Source organism: Urocampus carinirostris, chromosome 5, assembly GCF_059441175.1.
Source record: "Urocampus carinirostris isolate Australia breed hairy pipefish chromosome 5, RoL_Ucar_1.0, whole genome shotgun sequence".
Lineage (NCBI taxonomy): Eukaryota > Metazoa > Chordata > Actinopteri > Syngnathiformes > Syngnathidae > Urocampus > Urocampus carinirostris.
Window position 1 is genome coordinate 313,501 of NC_142353.1, and position 22,470 is coordinate 335,970.

Below are 22,470 nucleotides of genomic sequence, written 5' to 3' on the forward strand. Positions count from 1 at the left end.
AAGTAAAATAATAAAAAACATTTTTTTTTTAAGCTTTTTTGAAGGGGCGTCGCTACTTCGTGGTTCCATGTTTGTGGGTTCAGAGCTTCGCAGGTCTAAAAAAAAAAATAGAATTAAAAAATAATAATAATAATTTTATTTAACCATTTTTTTAAGGGGCGTCGCTACTTCGCAGATTTTCACTTTTCGGAAGTGGTTTTGGTCCCCATTAACAAGGTCTAAAAAAAATTATTTTTGAAAAAAAATAAAAAATATATATAATTTTTTTTTCTTTTATTACATTTTTTTTAAGGTGCTCCGCTACTTCGCGGATTTTCACTTATCGCAGGAGGTCCCACTGTAGACGTGTCTTGCTTCTGTGACGGCATATTATAATTGTCTGAAGAAGTTGATACACAACACACCGTTCACAAGCGACACACTCTCTCTAGTGGTCAAATTTGCAAATTGCACTCCCCAAAACATATTTGACTTTCCCCCCATATCAACAACAGAAAAAAATACCTTCAAACTTGTGATCATAAACATAAATATGTTATAGTGTCACAAATTCAGTACAAAAACATACATAGGCAAACCAAGAATATTAATGAATGAATTTCCAATAGTTTCCAGAATTGTAGTTATTGGTAATCATTGAGTATAAATAAAAAATACAGGGTAACACACTAGCAATGGTGTTGTCTTTTGTGACATGAATGCAGCCACACAACATGACTGCTTATTTGTTTTAAATGTCTTCTTCCCTTATTTTAGAATAGAAAAGCAGACATGCAGGAAACGTGTATGATTAAAACGCCTTTGTTATAAAACAGAGGATCAAAGAAGTTCAAAGCTGCCCCATATAGTGCACATATACACATTAGAGTGGAGCTTATATGACCAATATTTTTATTTCATGTATTCTTTTATCTTAGCCACAAAAATGTTCCACTTTCACCAAAAACTACACAGCAGAAGTTTTAGTCATGTAAGTTGATATTTGCAGGTAGCTCACATTACACACGCAAAATAATGATTGCTTACGTACATAATACAAACAATAAGAAAAACTCAAGTCATTTATTAGTCTCTTTACGGGGGTCAGAAAAAGTTTTGCTGTTTTTTTCAGCAATTTGCAGCAGATGCAGTGTCGTCTTTTGTGATATGACCACAGTATTACTGAATCAGCGCCACACCTCGTTTTGCAAGATCATTGACCACACTGACTGCCTGAACAGTTTCCAAAGCTTGTTTGAAGTCATCCCGTGATTCACATTCTTGTGGTTCAACATCAAGATAGCCAAAAGGAAGGTTAATGATTTTGAAGAAAGTGCTGGATCGAGATGACACAAAGTCTTCTAGACATTTGCTAGTAACAGTGTCTAATTATACAAATATCTTTTGAAAATCCTGTAATTTCATATATGTGTCCTTATTTTTCATTGCAGCCACCATGAGTTGTTTCGTTGATTCATTGACTTGATTGTTAAACAAACAGTTTCTGGTGTTAGATACCACAGGTGATTGGAAATTTTCTGAAGGGCAGCCTTAGATATTGCAGCATTTATGTTTAAATATTCCACCAGACTTTAAAAGCTGAGAATCAATGCGAGGGGCATGATTCAGGCCTTCACGTAGATCAGGGGTCGGGAACCTATAGCTCGCGAGCCAGATGTGTCTCTTTGATGATAACATCTGGCTCGCAGATTTGGGTTTAAAAAAATTATCGTTTGTTTAAATGCATCCATCGATTTTCTATTGATCATGTCTTGTGCAGAGTTGCAGTTGCACGAGCGATTGTCTATTTTAATTGGATGAGAATACCCTATGTTGGCCGTTACTGGGGGCACAGGTAAAGCCCCCTTTTGCGTCCATTGGCACTTGGCCGTTGGTCATTAGCTCAAAGCTAACTCTTCGACGGAGAAGATGGCGAAACGAAAAAAAGATGATGAATATCGTACATTTCAGGACGAATAGACCGAAGAATTTGCCTTTGTGAAGAGGTATGCCTAATTTGCAATGACAAAATTGCATCGACGAAACAGTCAAATGTTAAGCGGCACTTCGACACACGCCATGCCTCCTTTGCACAGTCTGCTTTTGCACAGCAATGTGCGCTGGTTGTCTAGAGGAAAGGTGCTCAGCCGTTTTACGGCTTGCCTCAACGAAATATGGATTTTTCTTGAAATGAAAGGCAACGAGCATCCTGAGGTAGCGAAAACTGAGTGGCTCCTCAAGTTTTATTATCTCGTGGATATTACCGAACATCTAAACCAGCTCAACGTTAAAGTGCAAGGCGTTGGAAATACAGTGTTATTCCTTCAACACGCTGTGTTTGCTTTTGAAAACAAGCTGGAGCTCTTCATCAAGGATTTTGAAACAGGTCGCTTACTACATTTCGAAAAACAGAGTTTACAGAGGCATACACAACAAGTAAGCCCACTCAAAACATCTCCACCAGCTAGCTGGCTTCACATCCGGTCTCCTCCAGTCAATCAAAGCGCGCTTTGGAGAATTTCGTGAGCACTGTGGTCTTATTAAGTTCACCACCCATCCAAATGAGTGTTCACTGAACACAGCCGACCTGAGTTGCATTCCTAATGTCTCCCTGGTTGATTTTGAAGCAGAAGTGGCTGACCTGAAGGCCTCAGAGATGAGGATGAGCAAGTTCAAATCACTGAATGAAGAATTGGAAAGAATTGCACGACAGAAAGCGGAGTTGGCGAGCAAGCACATGAGGACAGAAATGGACAAACTTCAACGAGTCAAAAAGGTTCCCGACCCTGACGTAGATCCTTACTGTGAAGAAACACACCCCCTTTCTTCCCGTTAATCGATGAGCTAACAAAACTCTGTCTTCTGGAATTGTCATAATGTTGAGAGCATTAGCACGAGGTTAACGAGACCCAGGTGGATGGTCTAGCTCCAGCTGGTGTTACATCACGGTTCAGCAAGTCCTAAAGATATTCTTTGACCTCATTATGTAGTGGTTTGGGGACTGACATGTACGTTCTCTTTACTGGAGTAGGGTCCTGATGACTAATGTGAAGTTTCAGGGAAGGGATACATTTTATGTCATCTTCATCATAGGCAAACGCATGACACTCCTCTCTCAGTAATCGCTACACTATCCATCTGGTCATCAGTTAGGTGGGAATGATCAACTGGGGGATCCCACTGACTTGGTTTTGGTGTTTTTGGTTGGTGTATAGTAGGGTCCTTTTGCTGTTCACCTGCCTGTTTGGGCTCTCTCCCTCTCTCTCTCTCTCTCTCTACTATCTGGAGGTGACCCAGGACTCTGCGTTTATTTAAGGCCAGGGTCTGCTTGCTGACATTCGCAATGGAGATCGTCACACACATTGACCTGTCAGTGGGTATAGTGACTATTCCCTCTTCAACGATGACCCCCTCGGGTAGGGCGGGTTCTTCACCAGGCACAAGTAGAAGGTTTTGACCTCGAAATTGTGCTCCACTACTAGCTTTCACATATAAAACACTGACCTGTCCAGCTGCAAGTTGAATCCCCTTCTTTGCCGTATGCACAATTCCCACTTCATCCTTAATCTCTTGGGACTGAAGATGTCTGAGCATTGACTTTGCAAATTTAAACGGTACCGAAAATGCCTTGCTCACTTGGAGAATAGTTGCTGACCGTGTCTCCGACATCACCTCCCCATTTAGCACAGCTTCTATTATATTAAAGCCAGTTAAAGGCTGCTCCGCAACATTTGAGTCACTTGCCACTAGGGCGGGTAGTAACAGTGGTTCTTCCATGTGGTCTACATCTTTGCCTAGCCTGAACTCCACCTCCACCCAACCCCGGAAAGGTATTTCTGTTTGGTTTGCTGCTAGTCCAATTAATCTGTCTGACCCAAACAGTTCATCAATAGGTCTCACCTTGCGATGGGGTAAATTCACTTTCCTCATCAATAATACTAGTATCCCATAATGCCTCTACATGGACCCAGTCTAATTGACAATGGACAGTACATCTCTTACCAATGAGGTCAAGGAGTTTGGCCTGGCGTCAGGGTAACAGATAATTGGTGGGGCTCTGGAACGGAGACGTTATTTGGGCGAGAGCTGTCTGCTCAGTGGGACTCAGTGGCGGTTCATGTCCACGGGCTACAGAGTGTCCCAGCCCAGCAGCCCTCTCCCGTTTCCCTGCTGTTCTCTGCCCTGTCAACACCCTCTGAAGCAGTGTCAGCATGACTCTCCAATATGAGCCTCCCGACAGGTTCTGCATCCTCTTGGTCTGTCACTGGTGTAGCCTGAAGATCTGCCAGCTCAATCTGTTTGAGTCTTTTTGTTTGCCTCTGTGCACTCCAGAACCAAATTTTTCATTTCCAACAACTCTGCTCTGAGACCTGTGCTGTGTCCCTGACCTTGCTTAGTTTTGGCCCTGAGCTCAACTGTTTGTTGAGTCTAGTGATCTTCTGGTGAAGGTTTAGGGGCATGGGCTGACACCTCTGTTTGAATTTCACTGATTTTAGGAGGCTTGTTCGTTACGGTTTTCTTCAGTTTTTGCTGCCGTTCCTGCTCCAGGTTTGCTGCCTTATTTATTTGCTCGATCAATTCTTCATCTGTCACACTGGGACTTTTAAGGTACGGCTTAATCTGAAATTTTACAGCATCACTATACAGGCCTGTTTCAACCAAGCGGAGGAATTTCCTGTGAATTAATTCAGGACTAAACTGCTTATCCTCATTTTCATTACTTAAGCTCCACATTACCTTCTCCTTCAGTTCAATTGCTCTGAACAGGAATGTTTGGGCTGATTCCTTTGGGTTTTATGTAATATTAATTAGCCGGTGTAACAGGTCTGAGGATGAATCAACCTTGTAGTGACCTTTAAGAATAGTTTTAAGATTGCGCAGGGTCAGGCCTCTTTTTACCTCTAGCATGTCCCTCAGATGTAGGCCGGGGTCACTGCACGTGTGACGGCTTCGATGATCTCTCCTTCTGAGTGACCCTTACGTTGTCCAGTGTCTGTTTAGTTGATTAGGCTGGTGTTGGAGATTTTCTCTCTTTGGCCTGGTTCTCCGATCTGACCACACATACGAAATTCTCGTCTGAGAGTCACTTCAGGCAGGTTCATTGAAGGTGGTGGCATTATGACTGTCTTTGTTTCCACCGCTGGTTCTCTGATCTTTTGTCTTCCTTCCAGGACAGCAATCTCCTCTTCAAGCAGTCGACAGGCTTCATTCTGTTCCTCTTCCAGCTTGAGATATCTCTCTTTTCAAGACATGTAATTCACTTGGCTTATCAGGTACAATCTTAGACTCACTGGATTCTTCCTTTTTCAGGTTCTTCATCCATGACAGGACATACTGCAAGTACTGCTGAAATGCTGAGCAATTCTCCTCTCCTTCCTCCACTTCATCCAGCGTCTTCTCAGCCAGTCTGATGAGGGCACGTTAGCTGTTGACATGTGGAGATGGGCTCCGTTTTGTCCAACTCCAGCAATTCTATGCTTACTTCGTCCCATAGTTGCTCCATTTTTGCTTTGTTAAATAATAATGTTGATCCAGATTCTTCTCTCTCTCAGGTGAATTAATGGCTGGATCACCTCCTGGCTGGCTTGCCAAAATATGTAACGGGACCCAGGTGGATGGTCTAGCTCCAGCTGGTGTTACACATTTATTTTATATATTTTTGTTTTTTCGTTGTCGTTTTACCTCATCTGCAAAATAGATGATAAATGTCAGTCTCACACGACATCATTAACTTGTTGAAATTGAGGATAATTTATTGAGAGCAAGTCTCATTTTTACGTCAGGTCCCTTTAACATTTAAATACAAAATAACATTGCCATCAATTGGAATGTTTCAAGAATCAATTAACAAATCATAACTGCACCTACAAACTCACCTTGTGTTAATTGGTATCAAAATATACCTATTTACATCACAGTCCAGCATAACATAGCATACCTCACCCAAGGCCCTATTTGTTGCTTATGCTAACGGACGACTCACTCGGACTAGTTCAATTTTTATAAACTTTACAGACATCAAACAACCTTTACAAACATTTTCACACATCATCCTCACAGTAAGTGTGTTACCAGTATATACATCTCACCTGCAAAATAGATGTCAGTCTCAGACGACACCATTTACTTGTTGACATTAAGGCTGTGTCCCATTCTTCGCACTTTCACTCGCTATTTGCCCTAGTCACTCGGTTTTGCGCGTTCACGTGAAAATGAGATGTGTCCCAATACTCTCAAGACCGAGGGAGAAGTGCCCTCAACCCATGACATAACCACTTCAGATCGAGGGAGGTCAGTACCTCACTTGGAGCGAAGTGACTACCCAGAAGACTTTGCGAATTCTCAATATCAACAAACATGGCTGGAAAGGAACCGCACAAATGTAAGTCGTATTTCACAACTACACATGTATTTCTAACGTAATATATTGAGATATCTTAGACGCAAATGCAATATAAAAATCGTATTTCCGCGTTAAAACATGAACATTGCAAAATCGCTACTTTATACAGTGCACAAATCTACCGAGGGAACCGCAAAAAAACTCACACTCCAAACCGTAGAGTTGGATAACTGCAGAAAATCACGATTTAGCCTATCCCCGTGTTTTTATCTTCAACGAGTCGTGCTTTTACATCTACATGGCCAGTCGCTAAAGCAGCATAGTCATAATAAGGTTCTGGATATATGCGCTTATTTACTGCACACAATTTCGGATGTCGTGTTTTATTTATAATATGATTCTTTCATGTGAGATCAGAATGCATTATTTTTCTTCATGAGTAATGTCTCCTAATTTCATGTGAAAATACAGTTGAAACAAATACCTATAACATAGTCCACTGCCTTCTCTGTAAACACAAATTAAATAAACTAATTACCTTCTCAAAATGTTGTCCTAATGTGGAGACAATTCTATAACATATGTGATGCTGGCCAATAGAAGGCTCTTACAGCCATAAGAATAACATGTCAGTTTTGTGTATCTATTAACTATCGAATATTTATCCAGAACACAAAGGTAAGTTGAGATGAGCAGGAACTGAACCCACCAGTAACGTTTTCTTTATGTACAGCACCCTATGCACCAGGGATGTCAAACTCAATTGCACAAGGGGCCAAAATTCAAAACACACTTAAGGTCGCGGGCCAACCAGAATAAACATTTATTGAACACACTTAAACTTAATGTTTTTGGAACACAAATATGAATAAAAACAGACAGGAATATTAAATTTAAACCTTAAATCACTTATACAGTATTTATTATTTTGCTGTAAATAAAAATTAAATTATACAACTTAGAACTTAACTTAAACAACTTAACACTAAAATAACATTCAAATTCCTTTGCTCCTATCTCAATGAATATATGAAAAATATATTCATTAATCAGAGTCCATTCTGTGGTGGTCATTGAGCATGTTACCTGTGTCGGACACCTGATTGGGGCACAAAGCACCACTTAAGAACGGTACCTCATTTGGAGACCCACTGGGGAAAAACTCTGGAATCCTCTGACTCTCTGTCTGTGGTTCCAGGTCTTCCCCTCTTTTCTGGGTTAGGGGGTGGGCCAGAGGACCTATTTGGGGGTCTCTTACTTCCCTGCCCACAAGGGATCAGATTTTTTCCTTCCCCAGCTTCCTCCGGCTCAACTTCATACAGTTCCCTTGTGGGCGTTTTCATCGGCAATCGATTTTCCTCTAAATCTCTGATCTTTGTTTCCGGTATATTCACCACCCCCAATTTTTACCCCTCTTTCCCATGGCCGGTAGTGAAGGGAAACTAAAGTTTGATTTTTTTGGCCTCACTAATAGGGGTTTTGGGAGAGACATTCGCCTTTTCGATTTGTTTGTCTTTTTCAAATTCCGGTAGTGGAGGAAAATACAATTTTGATTTTTTTGGCATCTCCTCCAGGCCCTTCCTGATTAATATGGGTTTTGGGAGGAACATTCGCATTTTTATTAGGGGTTTTGGGAGGGTCAGTTGCCTTTTCTATTCGTTTGTCTAGTCTACATTCAGGTATTGTAGGAAAATTCAAATTTGATTTTTTGGCCTCTCCTCCAGGTCCTTCCTGACTCAAATTTGATTCTTTGGCCTCTCCTCCAGGTCCTTCCTGACTAGGGGTTTTGGGAGGGACATCTGCATTTTCAATTTCTTTGTCTTGTCCATTTTCTTTGTGCATTTCTTGTTAATATTTTGGGGAATTTCCATAACTTTATTCATTTCATTGTCTTTATTGTCTTAGTTGCCTTCCTTCCTAGCTTTCAACTTGTTAGCAAATGATTTCGGGCAGTTCCTATAGAGGTGGTTCGTTTCTCCACAGAGGTTGCACTTTCTGCCATTGGTACACTCCTCAAAATAATGTCCAATTGTCCTGCCCTTTCCACAAATAATTCGATCACATACCTCAGCCAGATGCCCATGCTCACCACATTTGCGGCAGAGTTTGGGTTGTCCTTGATAGTGGATATAGCCCAGGTTTTCCGCCAGGGCTATCATCGATGGGGCGTGTTTCAGTCCCTGGAAGCCCTGAGGGTCTTGCCATTGTTGTATGGGTATCCTCCAGGCACAATTCCAAATGCCTTCCTCATCCTTCACCCTTATAGCCTGACCTTTTATCGAGCAGTATCTGCTCAACTAAAAACAGATGTCATCTGCATTGACCACTTCGTTATGCATTGACAATGACTGTCTTATTAGCATTGTCAGTCAGCTTCTCCACCGTAAATCCAGAAAACTGGGGCCTCACCCCCTCAAAGCGATCCCAAAACTCTTGCAAGAGAACCGCCGTTACAAAACTTACATCAAAGCCCTTGACAAAAGGCAGGGTTATAATGCAATAAATGTCCTCCGGTTTAAATTTCAGACACTTTTAAACAAACATCCACGAAAAATCCAGCCTTGACATTTTTTCGGATTCAGCTCCCACGTCTTTCAACAGGAATCGCACGAAGTTATGTCTCCGCCCGCCGGCATAATGACGGGACTTGGCTGCTTTACTTTGCTAATAAGAACACAATATATTGCAGACAGAAAGGATGCAATATGATAGTGGTCAATATACCTCTTAAACAGATTGATACCAGAGCCACAAGCAAAAGTTCGCAATTCTAACAGAGGCAATCACGCGACATACTCACCGAAGCGATAACCTTCCGTCCATAAGACCTGGTATACTGGACTGTCTCAGAAAATTAGAATATTGTGATAAAGTTCTTTATTTTCTGTAATGCAATTAAAAAAACAAAAATGTCATACATTCTGGATTCATTACACATCAACTGAACTATTTCAAGCCTTTTATTATTTTAATATTGCTGAATTTGGCTTACAGCTTAAGAAAACTCAAAAATCCTATCTCAAAATATTAGAATATCATGAAAAAGTATACAAGTAGGCTATTCAACTAATCACCTGAATCATCTAATTAACTCGAAACACCTTGCGAGGGTTTCCTGAGCCCTAAAAACACTCAGCTTGGTTCAGTAAACTAAATCACAAGTATGGGGAAGACTGCTGTCCAGGGGACCATCATTGATACCCTCCATCAGGAGGGTAAGACACAAAAGGAAAATTCTCAAAGAGCAGGCTGTTCACAGAGTGCAGTTTCAAAGCATATCCACAAAAAGTCTGTTGGAAGGGAAAAATGTGGCCGGAAACGCTGCACAACCAAGAGAGATGACCGCAGCCTTAACAAAATTGTGACGAAGAGCCGCTTCCAGAATTTGGGGGAGCTTCAAAGACAGTGGGCTGAAGCTGGAGTCCAGGTATCAAAAGCCACAGTTCACAGACGTGTCCGGGAAATGTGCTACAATAGCCGTGTTCCCATGGTCAAGCCACTTCTGAACTCAAGACAACGGAAGAAGCGTCTGACTTGGGCTATGGAGAAGAAGCACTGGACAGTTGCAGAGTGGTCCAAAGTCCTCTTTTCAGACGAAAGCAAGTTTTGAATTTCATTTGGGAGTCAAGGCGCCAGAGTCTGGAGAAAGGCTGGAGAGGAGCAAAATCCAAGTTGCTTGAAATCCAGTGTGAAGTTCCCACAGTCAGCAATGGTTTGGGGAGCCATGTCAGCTGCTGGTGTTGGTCCACTGTGTTTCATCAAGTCCAGAGTAAATGCAACTGTGTACCAAGAGATTTTAGAGCACTACATGCTTCCATCTGCTGAAAAGCTCTATGGAGATGAGGATTTCATTTTCCAGCATGATCTGGCACCTGCCCACAGTGCCAAAACCACCAGTAACTGGTGCACTGACCATGGCATCACTGTCCTTGATTGGCCTGCTAATTCCCCTGACCTGAACCCCATCGAGAATTTGTGGGGTATAGTTAAGAAGATGAAAGACACCAGACCTACAAATGCAAATGAGCTGAAGGCCGCTATCGAAGCATCCTGGGCATCAATAACACCTCAGCAATGCCACAGGCTGATTGCCTCCATGCCACGCCGGATTGATGCAGTAATTCGTGCAAAAGGATTCCCAACCAAGTACTGAGTGCATCAAAGGACATTTTCAAATGTTTGATTTAGTTTTGCTGTTATAAAATTATTTTTTTACTTGGTCTGAGGAATTATTCTAATATTTTGAGATAGGATTTTTGAGTTTTCTTAAGCTGTTAGCCAAATTCAGCAATATTAAAATAATAAAAGGCTTGAAATAGTTCAGTTGATGTGTAATGAATCCAAATTGTATGACATTTTTGTTTTTTTAATTGCATTACAGAAAATAAAGAACTTTATCACAATATTCTAATTTTCTGAGACAGTCCAGTATAGGGTTGTATTAGGATATGTGATTCGTTGAAGCCCCGTGCCTAAAATAAACATCTCGTGCGATGACTAGTCACGTTTCGCCGACAACATTTGATTCAACACCTCATAACCATTTTTGTCATTTACGCCTAGACATAGCAGCCGCATAAAACTTTAAACAACATGTTGGATCTTGTTTTTCTTACGAAACTTGACGTTCCACTCAGCAACCAATGACAAAACACGTCATAAAATGGCATTTAGATACTAACAAGTAGGTTCTTTTATGTCTACACATACATAGGGTACTATGTGAACGTGGGTTGTACGTTAACCCTCACTTACTGTATTTGACCAACTGCGTCATATTTTTAATGAGTGGACGTACCTTGTAAAGATGAATCATCGCTACATAGCGCCGAAGCCGTCCTCAATTTAGTGCATTTTCCCCCGTTGAAACGGAAAAGGCGATGAGCTGTCAGGCGATCGGTAATAACACAGCTGAAGCGGTCATTTTCAACGTTGCACGGACTCTCCAATTGCTACACCACAGGTTGAGACTCAAGTTGTTTACATGTGACGTAGGCAAACACGTCACTGAGGTCTACAGCCAATTAGTATTACGGCCATCTCCTGGACTGGGGTGGAACCTTGCAAGTGCCGTCCAATTTATTAGGCGACAATCTTCACTTGGCTAGGACCTTAGCTTGGCCTTTTGGCTGAGAGTAAGAGTCCCGGCTCCTTGGCTTTGTAGCGTATTATGAACTGACCGATAACGGATAATCGATAATGAATAACGAAGATAGAACAATAACCCTTAAAAACCCCAAACCCCCCTTCACTTGTACTCTTCTCACTTGAGGGGACTTCCCTATGGAGGGACATCACAGGAGGGTTCTCAGGGCCAAGTGAGAGGAATGGGATTGGGCCTAAGGATGATTTATTGAGCAACTCTCATTTAATCACGTAAGGTCCCATGAGACTTGGCCCAAGCACCCTTCTCTGACTTGTGAGACTATGCTGTCTAGTGGTGATATATGCTTGATGGCTGTGTTTTGCTGCTGTTGGTGTCAGTGGATTTGTTCAGACCGAGGACAATCGACTTTGGCCTGGACGGATCTATTGACACTAACAAAGATGTTATATAATGAAATTGTGAATATGTTTGATTTTCGAGAAGGTTTGTTCAAACCTCACTTTGTGTTTGCTGTTAAAAACGTAATATTGGAATATAATATTGTGAATGTGCTTAATTGCTGTTGATTGTCATGATTGTTTTCTGTTTTTAGTGTCAATAAATTTGTTCAAACCAAAAAACTTCACTTTTTCTGCTTTACGAAAGTCAAGGCCCTTAAAATTACTAATCCACTTCCCCCAACAGTCAAACATTGATTCAACAACATAAAAATCCCAAAATATAACATTTTAACTACTCAGCAACCCTTGTTGCGCCACATGAGCAATGTCAAACAAGTCATCAAGTTCTTCTCTGAACTTTCCTTGGCTTCTTGTGTTGCGGTTTGTCGTCCTTTGTTCTTTTTTAGCAAACGCCATGTTGAAAATGTTTTTCAAGTTTAGTCAATTTTGTGGATCTTGAATTGGAATTCTTGCTTTATTCCAAAATTATGATTTTTTTTTTGGTTGGAACAAAGTTATTGACACTAATAACAGAAAACAATCATGACAATCTCAACAGCAATTAAGCACATTCGCAATATTATATTTCAATATGACGTTTTTAACAGCAAACACAATGTGAGGTTTGAACAACCCTTCTCGAAAATCTTAATAGCAATCAAGCATATTCACAATTTCATTATATAACATCTTTGTTACTGTCAATAGATCCGTCCAGGCCAAAGTCGATTGTCTTTGGTCTGAACAAATCCACCGACACCAACAGCAGCAAAATCATGATTTTTTTTTATTTTTTTTTTTGGGTTTGAACAAATTTATTGACACTAAAAACAGAAAACAATCATGACAATCTCAACAGCAATTAAGCACATTCACAATATTATATTCCAATATTACGTTTTTAACAGCAAACACAAAGTGAGGTTTGAACAAACCTTCTTGAAAATCAAACATATTCACAATTTCATTATATAACATCTTTGTTAGTGTCAATAGATCCGTCCAGGCCAAAGTCGATTGTCCTCGGTCTGAACAAATCCACCGACACCAACAGCAGCAAAACACAGCCATCAAGCATATTCACAATTTTTTTATATTTGACAATATGACGTGACGATATGACGTTTTAACATTTTTTCCTGACATTTTCAACATCAATTAAACAATTTCAGAGTTATTTTCTTTTAACAGTAGTTAACCAGCGTGTAAAAGGCAATACTATTGTGCAAGGGCATAGCTCTGCCATCCCACCCTCCCAAGCAGCATTCTTCCAGTCCTCTGTGTGGGTCCTTTCCCTTCTGCGTGGGTCCTCTCCCTTCTGGGTTCCACAACCCAGGCCGTTGCTGCCGGGACTCCCACAGTGTAGCTCCGGCTCCCCCCTCCGGGTGGGTGCAGACGAGTTCTTTATGGCTGCGTCCTAGGCCCGCCGCTCGCAGATTGTATGGTATCTGCAGCCATTTGGAGCACAGCCACGTGGGGGATCTGCCTGCACCTTCATACCAGCAGGTTTCTGGAGGTCCAGATGGCGTCCTTGATGGCGGCGAGAGTGAGCCAGTCCCTGGCAAAGTCGTTCCGAGGCCTCCTCGACCGACTCACCCCGTAAAGCACGTACTGTGCATCAGGGACCTCTCCTGCTGGCAAGTCCGGGAACTTTCCTAGTTGTTCGGCCATTGTCCACAAGACCTGGGCAGCGCTGCACTCACAAAAAAGGTGCCTCACCGACTCCTGGGCGCCACAGCCAGGTCGAGGGCACGTCGAAGTCGCTGACATTCCTCGGTGGTGCATTACAGCTCTGACTGGGAGAACTTCATGAGCCACCATGCATGACAAGTCTCGTAGTCTGATATTTCTCTCACTGTCACTGCGGAAGACGCTCTCAGGGGGTTTCAATTCCAAGTGTTGATAAGGAAAGAAACCAAGAACCATGCGAACTGATGGTAGCTTGCTTCCAGTTAGTTCAGACACATAAGTGCCAAGCAGATACAATTCTTTCTTTGATCGAGTTGAAACCATGTTGTTCATGGGAAGACCGCCTGAAATATGGATAAAAATCATACCTGTCAACCTGTACGGTTTTGCCGTACAAAGAACGTTTTTTATGCATTTTAAGACGAGTACGACGTACAAGGAAATCTGTACGGAAAAATGCAAATCTGTCAATGATGGGTACCATGCGGTATACAGCGACTATCAAATGCGGTATACAGCCTCCATCTCGGTATCATTTTTTTCGTTGCAAACGAAGCGAGCGGTTTGATGCTACTGTGTGCATGCGTCTGCTGCCTGGGGATTTCCCATCATGCATCATTCCGAAAATAAAATAAAAAAAATATGGTGTACGATTATTTTGTATTTTGTACAGGAAAATACGTCAGTTTGTACGGGCATGGGATGGGATTTTTAAGGGTTATTGATCTATCTTCGTTATTCATTATCAATTATCCGTTATCGGTCAGTTCATAATATGCTACAAAGCCTAGGAGCCGGGACTCTTACGCTCAGCCAAAAGGCCAAGCTAAGATCCTAGCCTTAAAGCCTTGATGCGATCATTGCGAGGCTGAATCACGGCCAGAAATTTCTGGCCGTGAAGCAGACGCTGAGCAAGCTCTGACACATGCCGACACACTTAGATTCTCATAATTGGTCCAGTCAAAAACTATAGAAACGATCCCTAAGAGTATTTTTTTTTGGTTTGAACAAATGTATTGACACTAATAACAGAAAACAATCATGACAATCTCAACAGCAATTAAGCACATTCACAATATTATATTCCAATATGACGTTTTTAACAGCAAACACAATGTGAGGTTTGAACAACCCTTCTCGAAAATCTTATTAGCAATCAAGCATATTCACAATTTCATTATATAACATCTTTGTTAGTGTCAATAGATCCGTCCAGGCCAAAGTCGATTGTCCTTGGTCTGAACAAATCCAATTTTTTAAATCATATTAAAAAAAATGTGAAAAATAAAATAATTATTTACCATGGTGGAGGAGTTTGTGTCCCAATGATCATAGGAGCTGTGTTGTCTGGAAGCTTTAAGCACCTGGTAGGGTCACACATGACAAACAGGTTCTAGGTGAGGGGCCAGACAAAACGCAGATAAAACACCCCTAATGAAGAGAAAAACTTTGGGTCCGACCCGGCAGGCCCAAGTGTGTTGTGAGGGTTGGTTGGGAACCACTAGCAGAATCTCCAGTCAGAAAGTGCGTCAATTCACACCTCCAGAAGAACTTTGCCCATGTCTCAAGGGAGGCGGGGGACATTGAGTCCCATTTGATCATGTTATGTGCCTCCATCGTCGAGGCAGCTGACCAAAGCTGTGGGCGTGAGGTACTTGGTGCCTGCTGTGGCGGAGGCCCCCAAACCCTTGGTGGTCACCAGCGGTAAGGGATGCCATCAAGCTTAAGGAGGAGTCTTATCGATCCCACGTGGCCTGTGGGACTCTCGAAGCAACTGGCAGGTATTGGCTGGCCAAGCGGAACGAGGCATTGGCAGTTGCCCATGCAAAAACTCGGGAATGGGAGGAGTTTGGCAAGGCCATGGATTCAGACTTCTGAACGGCTTCGAGAAAATTCTGCTCCACCATCTGGCGTTCAAGGGGAGAAAGCGGAGTTCCATCAACATTCTGTACAGTGGAGATGGGGCGCTGCTGACCTCGACCCGAGACATTGTGAATCGTTGGGCAGAATACTTTGCAGACCACCTGAATCCCACTGACATATCTTCCTCTGAGGAGGCATAGCCAGGGGACTGAGGTGGGGTTGAAGTCACTTAGGTAGTCAAAAAGCTCCTTGGTGGCAAGGGTTGATGAGCTCTGCCCAGAGTTCATAAAGGTTTTGGATGTTGTTGGCATATTATGGTTGACACTCCTTTGCAATGTTGCGTGGATATCAGGGACAGTACCTCTGTACTGGCAGACTGGGATGGTGCTCCCCCTTTTCAAGAAGGGAACCAAAGAGTGTGTTCCAACGACAGTGGATCACACCGAATTACACTTCTTAGCCTTCCTGGTAAGGTCGGGATGAGGATAATCACCTCCAAGTCTGAGACCATAGTACTCAGCTGGGAAAGAGTGGCATGCTCCTTCCAGGTTGGGGATGAGATCCGGCCTTAAGTTGAGGAGTTAAAGTATCTCGAGTGAGGGTAAGATGGACCGGGAGATCGACAGACAGATCTGTGCAGCGTCTGTCGTCATGCAGACCCTGTACCTGTCCGTCATGGGGAAGAGGGAGCCGAGCCCAAAAGCAAAGCTCTTGATCTACGTTCCTATTGTCACCCATGGTCATGAAATGTGGGTCATGACAGAAAGAACACGATCTCGGATCCAAGTATCTAAAAGGAGATTCCTCCGCATTGTTGCCTGGCTCTCCCTTAGGGATATGGTGAGAAGCTGAGTCATCCGTGAAGGACTCTGTATAGAGCCTCTGCTCCTCTGCATTGAGAGGAGTCAGTTGAGGTGGCTCGTGATGGATGGTTAGTACTGGACCAGCAGGAGGCCCTGGGGACAACCCAGGTCACGCTGGAGAGACAAAGTATCTAGGCTGGCTTGGGAATGCCTCAGGATCCCGCAAGATGAGCTGGATGAAGTGGCTGGGAATAGGGAGATCTGGGCTTCCCTGCTGAAGCTGCTGCTCCTGCGACCCAAACCCTGGATAACTGGAAGATAATGGATGGATAAATAAAATATTACACATTACAAGACAGATTAGAATATGAAAACGCAGAAGGCAACTGAGATAGCAGCGATCAATTATAAAGATTGGTTATTTAGATTACTGGTTAGTCCAGGGGCAAGATGGCAGCGCAGTGGTTAGCGCGTGTGCGGCACAGTTCTGACGTCATGGGATCAAACCTTCCTGAGTGGAGTTTGCATGTCCTCCCCGTGCTTGCGTAGGTTACCTCCGGGATGCAAATGTAACAACCGGGCACTCCGGCTTCTTTCCACATTCCAAAAACGTGCACGTTGGATTAATTGGGTGGTCCAAATTGTCCCTAGGTGTGAATAGGCAAGTGAGTTGTCTGTGTGCCCTGCGACTGGCTTGCAACCATCACCTGAATTAGGATTTGAGTTAAATAAATAATAATGACAAAAGAAAAAAACTTTTTACGATGGTGATTTCGTGCTGTGCAAGGTTTTAAGCCCGATTTAGAATTGTATCTCTTTTGATGAAGACGGCAATGTTTATCTGCAAATAGACCAAAAGGACTCCAGTTGTGCAGAAGCGCAACACTAGCAGCCCTAAAGTTTTCCAGGATTTGCAGCTAACATTTTTAAAAAAATACGTTTCAGTCGCATCAAAGACACTCAAAATAATAAGTTAGCTAGTGCTAACTAGCTATTTTGGCGTCTAACCATTGCAATTACTACTACCTCTGTGATTAGCCAGGGATTCAAATATCAAAAAATATGAATATTTAAAAATCTTCCAAATATGTTAGATGTACTGAAAACTTATGTTCTTTACCATAAAGCTTAGTACGCAGAATTATCAATGGATCAAATGAGAGACTGCTTTTCAGAAGAGAAAAGTCATTTCTCCAAAATAAATTATTTTCAACATGCTCATAAATGATTTCTGCAAGAGGTGCAAATGCTGGAGCTTTACTGCTCCATTTAATTCCCCCAAAATTTTGATTACAAAGTCGTTTTAGAAAAATTTGCACGAGAGAATGCCGGGAATGCATTTGTCATTGAAACAAAGCACAGTAACGTGTACCAGCTACGAAGAACCGGTAAGCATCCAGAATTGTATTAGGTTTTAGATCAGCACTGGTCCTCCAGTTACAATTTAGTGTTAAAGATGGTGGAGTGAAGTCAGGCAGAGTAGACGATTTGTGAATGTCAGGAGAACAGCATCGCTTCCTAGCTAACATTGCTAATTTAATCCTTCATTTCTCCAAATCGCGCTTTTTGCAATTTCCGACAAAGTCAACCACCTCATGTGACAGCTGCACAATATTTGTTTGACTAGTCATTGCCAATGGTGTTGATTAGTAGGGACATTTTTATTGCCGTTTATTGCCCTCGTGCAGCATGGTTTCGTCACGTGGTTATTTGACGTGTGTGCTTATGGTCAATAAGAATCAATTAATACCACCCAGTAATTTCTTTGATTAGATTTAAAGTACAATTCCAAGTACAGTGGAACCTCGGTTCTTGACCATAATCCGTTCCAGAACCCTGTTCGAAAACCGATTTGGTCGATCACGGAAAATCGTTTTTTCCATTAAAAGTAATGTAAACTCGTTTTAATCCGTTCCAACACCCTAAATGTTTACCAAGAACGTAAACATGAAGCTAACCCAGGCTAATCGTACGTTCGCGTTAGCGTAATCTTCCGTACGAAAGATTACGCTAACATGAACGTGTAAAAATAAAAAAAAAAAAGGATTATGAACAGGATTTCTTACCTTTGTGGTGGACGGTGGGGAGAGAAAAATCATCAAAAGTTTTTCAACCTCTTCCAAAACTTGCGGCAGTTGCTTGCTTATAGCGCTAACTTCTTTAGCCGCATCACTCGATTTCACAGCCTCCTTATTCTTTACTATCGTACTGATAGTAGATTTAGCCATGCTGTATTCACTAGCAAGATTGGAAATTCGTACACCTCTTTCATATTTTACCTATTATGTCTTTCTTAAAGGTACGTATATTGGACGAACAACTTTTTTTTTTTCACCTGTCCTGCTTGCACCGACCTTCTTCGGAGGCATAATTAGGGGCTAAAACACCCGTACGCCGCTCAGCATCGCACCCTAGCATACCGGCGTTCGAACTCAGTTTTTTTGACCGAACAGCGAAGAAAGAATTTCTCTAAATTTTTTGTCGAACACAGATTTGTCCGAACTGAGAGGCGTTTGAAAACTGAGGTTCCACTGTATCACACACCCCAATATGAATGTGAGCAAGAAAGGGATTCATTACTTTTACTTTTATTTCAAAGGATGGATACAATAGACCCTGGCATATAACGACACATATTTCAAAATTAATTTGGTCAACTGATCAGGAATGATACAAGAATAATGTTTCAGAATAGTCCACTCTTCACATCCACTGTAACATATTACAAGCATATGTGGTACTCATGCAGTTTTGAATGCTTTCTTTTTAGCATGCCTTAAAAAGGTTAAAGATATTGACGGGAATGGACCCAAACGACACGTTACGCTCCAAAGATTGGGATTTGACAATTATATTATCACAATACACGGTCCACCAATCAGAGGAGAGCAGTGCAAGTCTGCCCCAAAAAAATATATACTTGAAAATCACATGACCAATCAGTCAAGTAAAACAGAGCACTTAGTTGTATGGAAACAAATGCAATAAACAAGGGAGAGGATTTAAATTCAACTTGTACCAGCATTTATAATTGTTTTATCCCCGCTGTGAGCTGCTACGTCACATCGAGTAATATCAGATAAGTCCCCTTGAAAGCAATATGGACTTAAGTGTTGCAGTCTCTTCAGGAAATGTCACGATTCAAACTAAGGCTCTTCACATTTACAGTGGCGACGGAGGTGTACCTGCTGAGAGCATGTTCAAGGAACTGCTTTGAAATGATCAATTTGAAATGGCTGTTCCTTTAAGATTTGCCTTTTTGTGAAGCAGAGGTCTTGATCAAAGACTGCGAGACGAGGGCGCATGCCTACACAAGCTCAACGTAGTTTGCTGGGAACATTCCAAAATGGCCGTCGGGGCCATAACCTCGCCACCATCCCTCGTCAATCATCTCGATTCCGGTGATGATCTCATCTGGGTCGAAAGAAATCTCTGTATCGTCTGCTGGAGTATACAGGAGCAACTTTGATATTTCTTGTTAACAATTAAAATGCTGCCATTTTTATTTATATAAAAAAATTAATTAAAAAAAAAACAATAAATGCAATTACCAGCTTGGTAATCATACAAAGCACGAGCACAGATTCCTTCGTCTGTTGTTTCCTTGTAGTTGTTTTTCTTAACCTGAAAGAGAATTTGTTACATTTGCATCCCAAAATACGGTGGTACTTCTTTCAACAAGCACCTCGAAAAACAAGAATTTTAACTGCTAGAACGTCAGACTGTTGATAAACAAAGTTTTGCCTTCACCAAGTCACCAGTCACTGAAATACGTGATGCTACATACCATTTTGAAATGTTCTCATCTCAGGAACATCATGATCAGTCTGAAACGAGATACCCGTAAAATATAAAGCTGGCATAGCTCACCCAAAAAGTGCTCTCGTAGTCAGTTGATTTTAGAAATGCAAACTTCCAATATGGCCATTAGCTGCTGACCTTTTGATTGACATAACTCTCTGCCAATTGCAAGTTCTCTCCACAGTCTATGAGAGCCTGTATTGAAAACCACACCATGACCTATTTTGACATCGAAGTTCTTTAGCCAGTAGTAACCGGATCAAATAATACTAATGGCTGCATTGAAAATAATTTTATGAATATGCAGGAATGCTTTTAGGCGGATTTTTTTAAAGATTTGACACGGTTGGATTCTTTGGACAGTGCTAGATGGAATGACTCCATGTTTGCAGAACTCATCAGATGCCTTCCCAGAGGACTTATTAGTGAGCTATGCCAGCTTTAAAGTTTTCGGTTATCCTGTGATTGATTGTGATGTTTCTGTGAAATGGTAACCATATCTTGAATCCCAAGAATTTGAGCTTTCCAATGATATTTGGTATTTCAATTCTCCTTGATCTGCTACCTTATCGTGGTGGAGGAGGTTGTGTGTCCCAATGATCCTAGGAGCTATGTTGTCGGGGGCTTTAAGCCCCTGGTAGGGTCACCCATGGCAAACAGGTCTTAGGTGAGTGGCCAGACAAAACGCAGATCAGAAGACCCCTTATGATGAGACAAAACGTTGGTCCTCAATTTCCCTCGCCCGGACGCCGGTTACCGGGGCCCCCTTCTGGAGCCAGGCCTGGAGGTGGGGTCCGCTGGCGAGGGGCCGGGCACAGCCCGAAGGGACGACGTGGGACCCTCTTCCCATGGGCTCACTACCTGTAGGAGGGGCCAAAGGGGTCGGGTGCGCAGAGAGATGGGTAGCGGCCAAGGGAGGGGTCCTTGTCACGACGATCCCTGGCTACAGAAACTCGCTTTTGGGACATGGAACGTTACCTCTCTGGCAGGGAAGGAGCCCGAATTGGTGCGTGAGGTTGAGAAATTCCGACCAGATATAGTCGGACTCAACTCAACGCACGGCTTGGGCTCTGGTACCAGTCCTCTCAAGAGGGGTTGGACTCTCTTCCACTCTGGAGTTGCCCGTGGTGAGAGGCGCAGAACCGGTGTGGGCATATTAGTTGCTCCACGGCTCGGCGCCTGTAGGTTGGGGTTCACCCCGGTAGACGAGAGGGTAGCCTCCCTTCGGGTGGGGGGGACGGGTCCTGACTGTTTGTGCTTATGCACCTTTTAGCAGTTCAGAGTACCCACCCTTCTTGGAGTCCTTGGAGGGTGTGCTTGAGAGCGCGCCCCCTGGGGACTCCCTCGTACTGCTGGGAGACTTCAACGCTCACGTGGGCAATGACAGTGAGACCTGGAGGGGCGTGATTGGGAAGAACGGCCGCCCTGACCTGATCCCGAGTGGTGTTTTGTTATTGGACTTCTGTGCCCGTCATGGTTTGTCCATAATGAACACCATATTTAGACATAAGGGTGTCCATATGTGCACTTGGCACCAGGACACCCTAGGCTGTAGTTCGATGATCGACTTTGTCGTCGTTTCGTCGGACCTGCGGCCGCATGTTCTGGACACTCGGGTGAAGAAAGGGGCGGAGCTGTCAACTGATCACGACCTGGTGGTGAGTTGGCTTCAATGGTGGGGGAAGATGCCGGCCCGACCCGGCAGACCCAAGCGTATTGTGAGGGTCTGTTGGGAACGGCTGGCAGAATCTCCTGTCAGAAGAAATTTCAATTCACACCTCCGGCAGAACTTTGCCCATGTCCCGATGGAGGCGGGGAACACTGAGTCCGAGTGGACCATGTTCCGCGCCTCCATTGTCGAAGCGGCTGATTGGAGCTGTGGCTGTAAGGTAGTCGGTGCCTGCCGCGGCGAGGGATGCCGTCAAGCTGAAGAAGGAGTCTTATCGGGCCTTCCTGGCCTGTGGGACTCTAGAAGCAGCTGGCAGGTATTGGCTGGCCAAGCGGAATGCGGCTTCGGCGGTTGCAGAGGCAAAAACTCGGATATGGGAGGAGTTTGGCAAGGCCATGGAAGCAGACTTCTGAACGGCTTCGAGGAAATTCTGGTCCACCATCCGGCGTCTTAGGGGGGGAAGCGGTGTGCCATCAACACTGTATAGTGCCGATGGGGCGCTGCTGACCTCGACCCGGGACGTTGTCAATCGGTGGGCGGAGTACTTCAAAGACCTCCTCAATCCCACCGACACGTCTTCCTCTAGGGAAGGAGAGCCTGAGGACTCTGGGTTGGGCTCTCGTATCACTGGGGTTGAAGTCCCCGAGGTGGTCAAAAAACTCCTCGGTGGCAGGGCCCCAGGGGTTGAGATCCGCCCAGAGTTCACTAGGGCTCTGGATGTTGTGGGCATGTCATGGTTGACACGCCTCTGCAACATTGCGTGGACATCAGGGACA

General features: G+C 43.2%; 2 protein-coding genes across 11 annotated transcripts in view; both read right to left on the reverse strand.

Moving 5' to 3' along the window:
* The window catches only part of gins4 (GINS complex subunit 4 (Sld5 homolog)), a 39,977-nt gene extending 28,251 nt beyond the window's left edge, over positions 1 to 11,726 (reverse strand). The window contains exon 1 of the mRNA XM_088335289.1: positions 11,121 to 11,726. Within this exon, the coding sequence (XP_088191415.1) occupies positions 11,121 to 11,138 (18 nt within the window). The 5' untranslated portion in view covers positions 11,139 to 11,726. The remainder of the gene's footprint in view (positions 1 to 11,120) is intronic.
* A 7,070-nt stretch (positions 11,727 to 18,796) lies between these two features.
* dbnlb (drebrin-like b) overlaps positions 18,797 to 22,470 on the reverse strand; it is a 35,373-nt gene continuing 31,699 nt past the window's right edge. For 7 of the 10 annotated variants that reach the window (XM_088335296.1, XM_088335299.1, XM_088335298.1 and 4 more), the window contains 2 exons: positions 19,776 to 19,848; positions 18,797 to 19,668 (listed from right to left, as the gene is read on the reverse strand). In XM_088335296.1, the coding sequence (XP_088191422.1) occupies positions 19,532 to 19,668; positions 19,776 to 19,848 (210 nt within the window). In that variant the 3' untranslated portion in view covers positions 18,797 to 19,531. The remainder of the gene's footprint in view (positions 19,669 to 19,775; positions 19,849 to 22,470) is intronic. The other 3 variants (XM_088335300.1, XM_088335297.1, XM_088335291.1) reach the window with 1 other exon arrangement.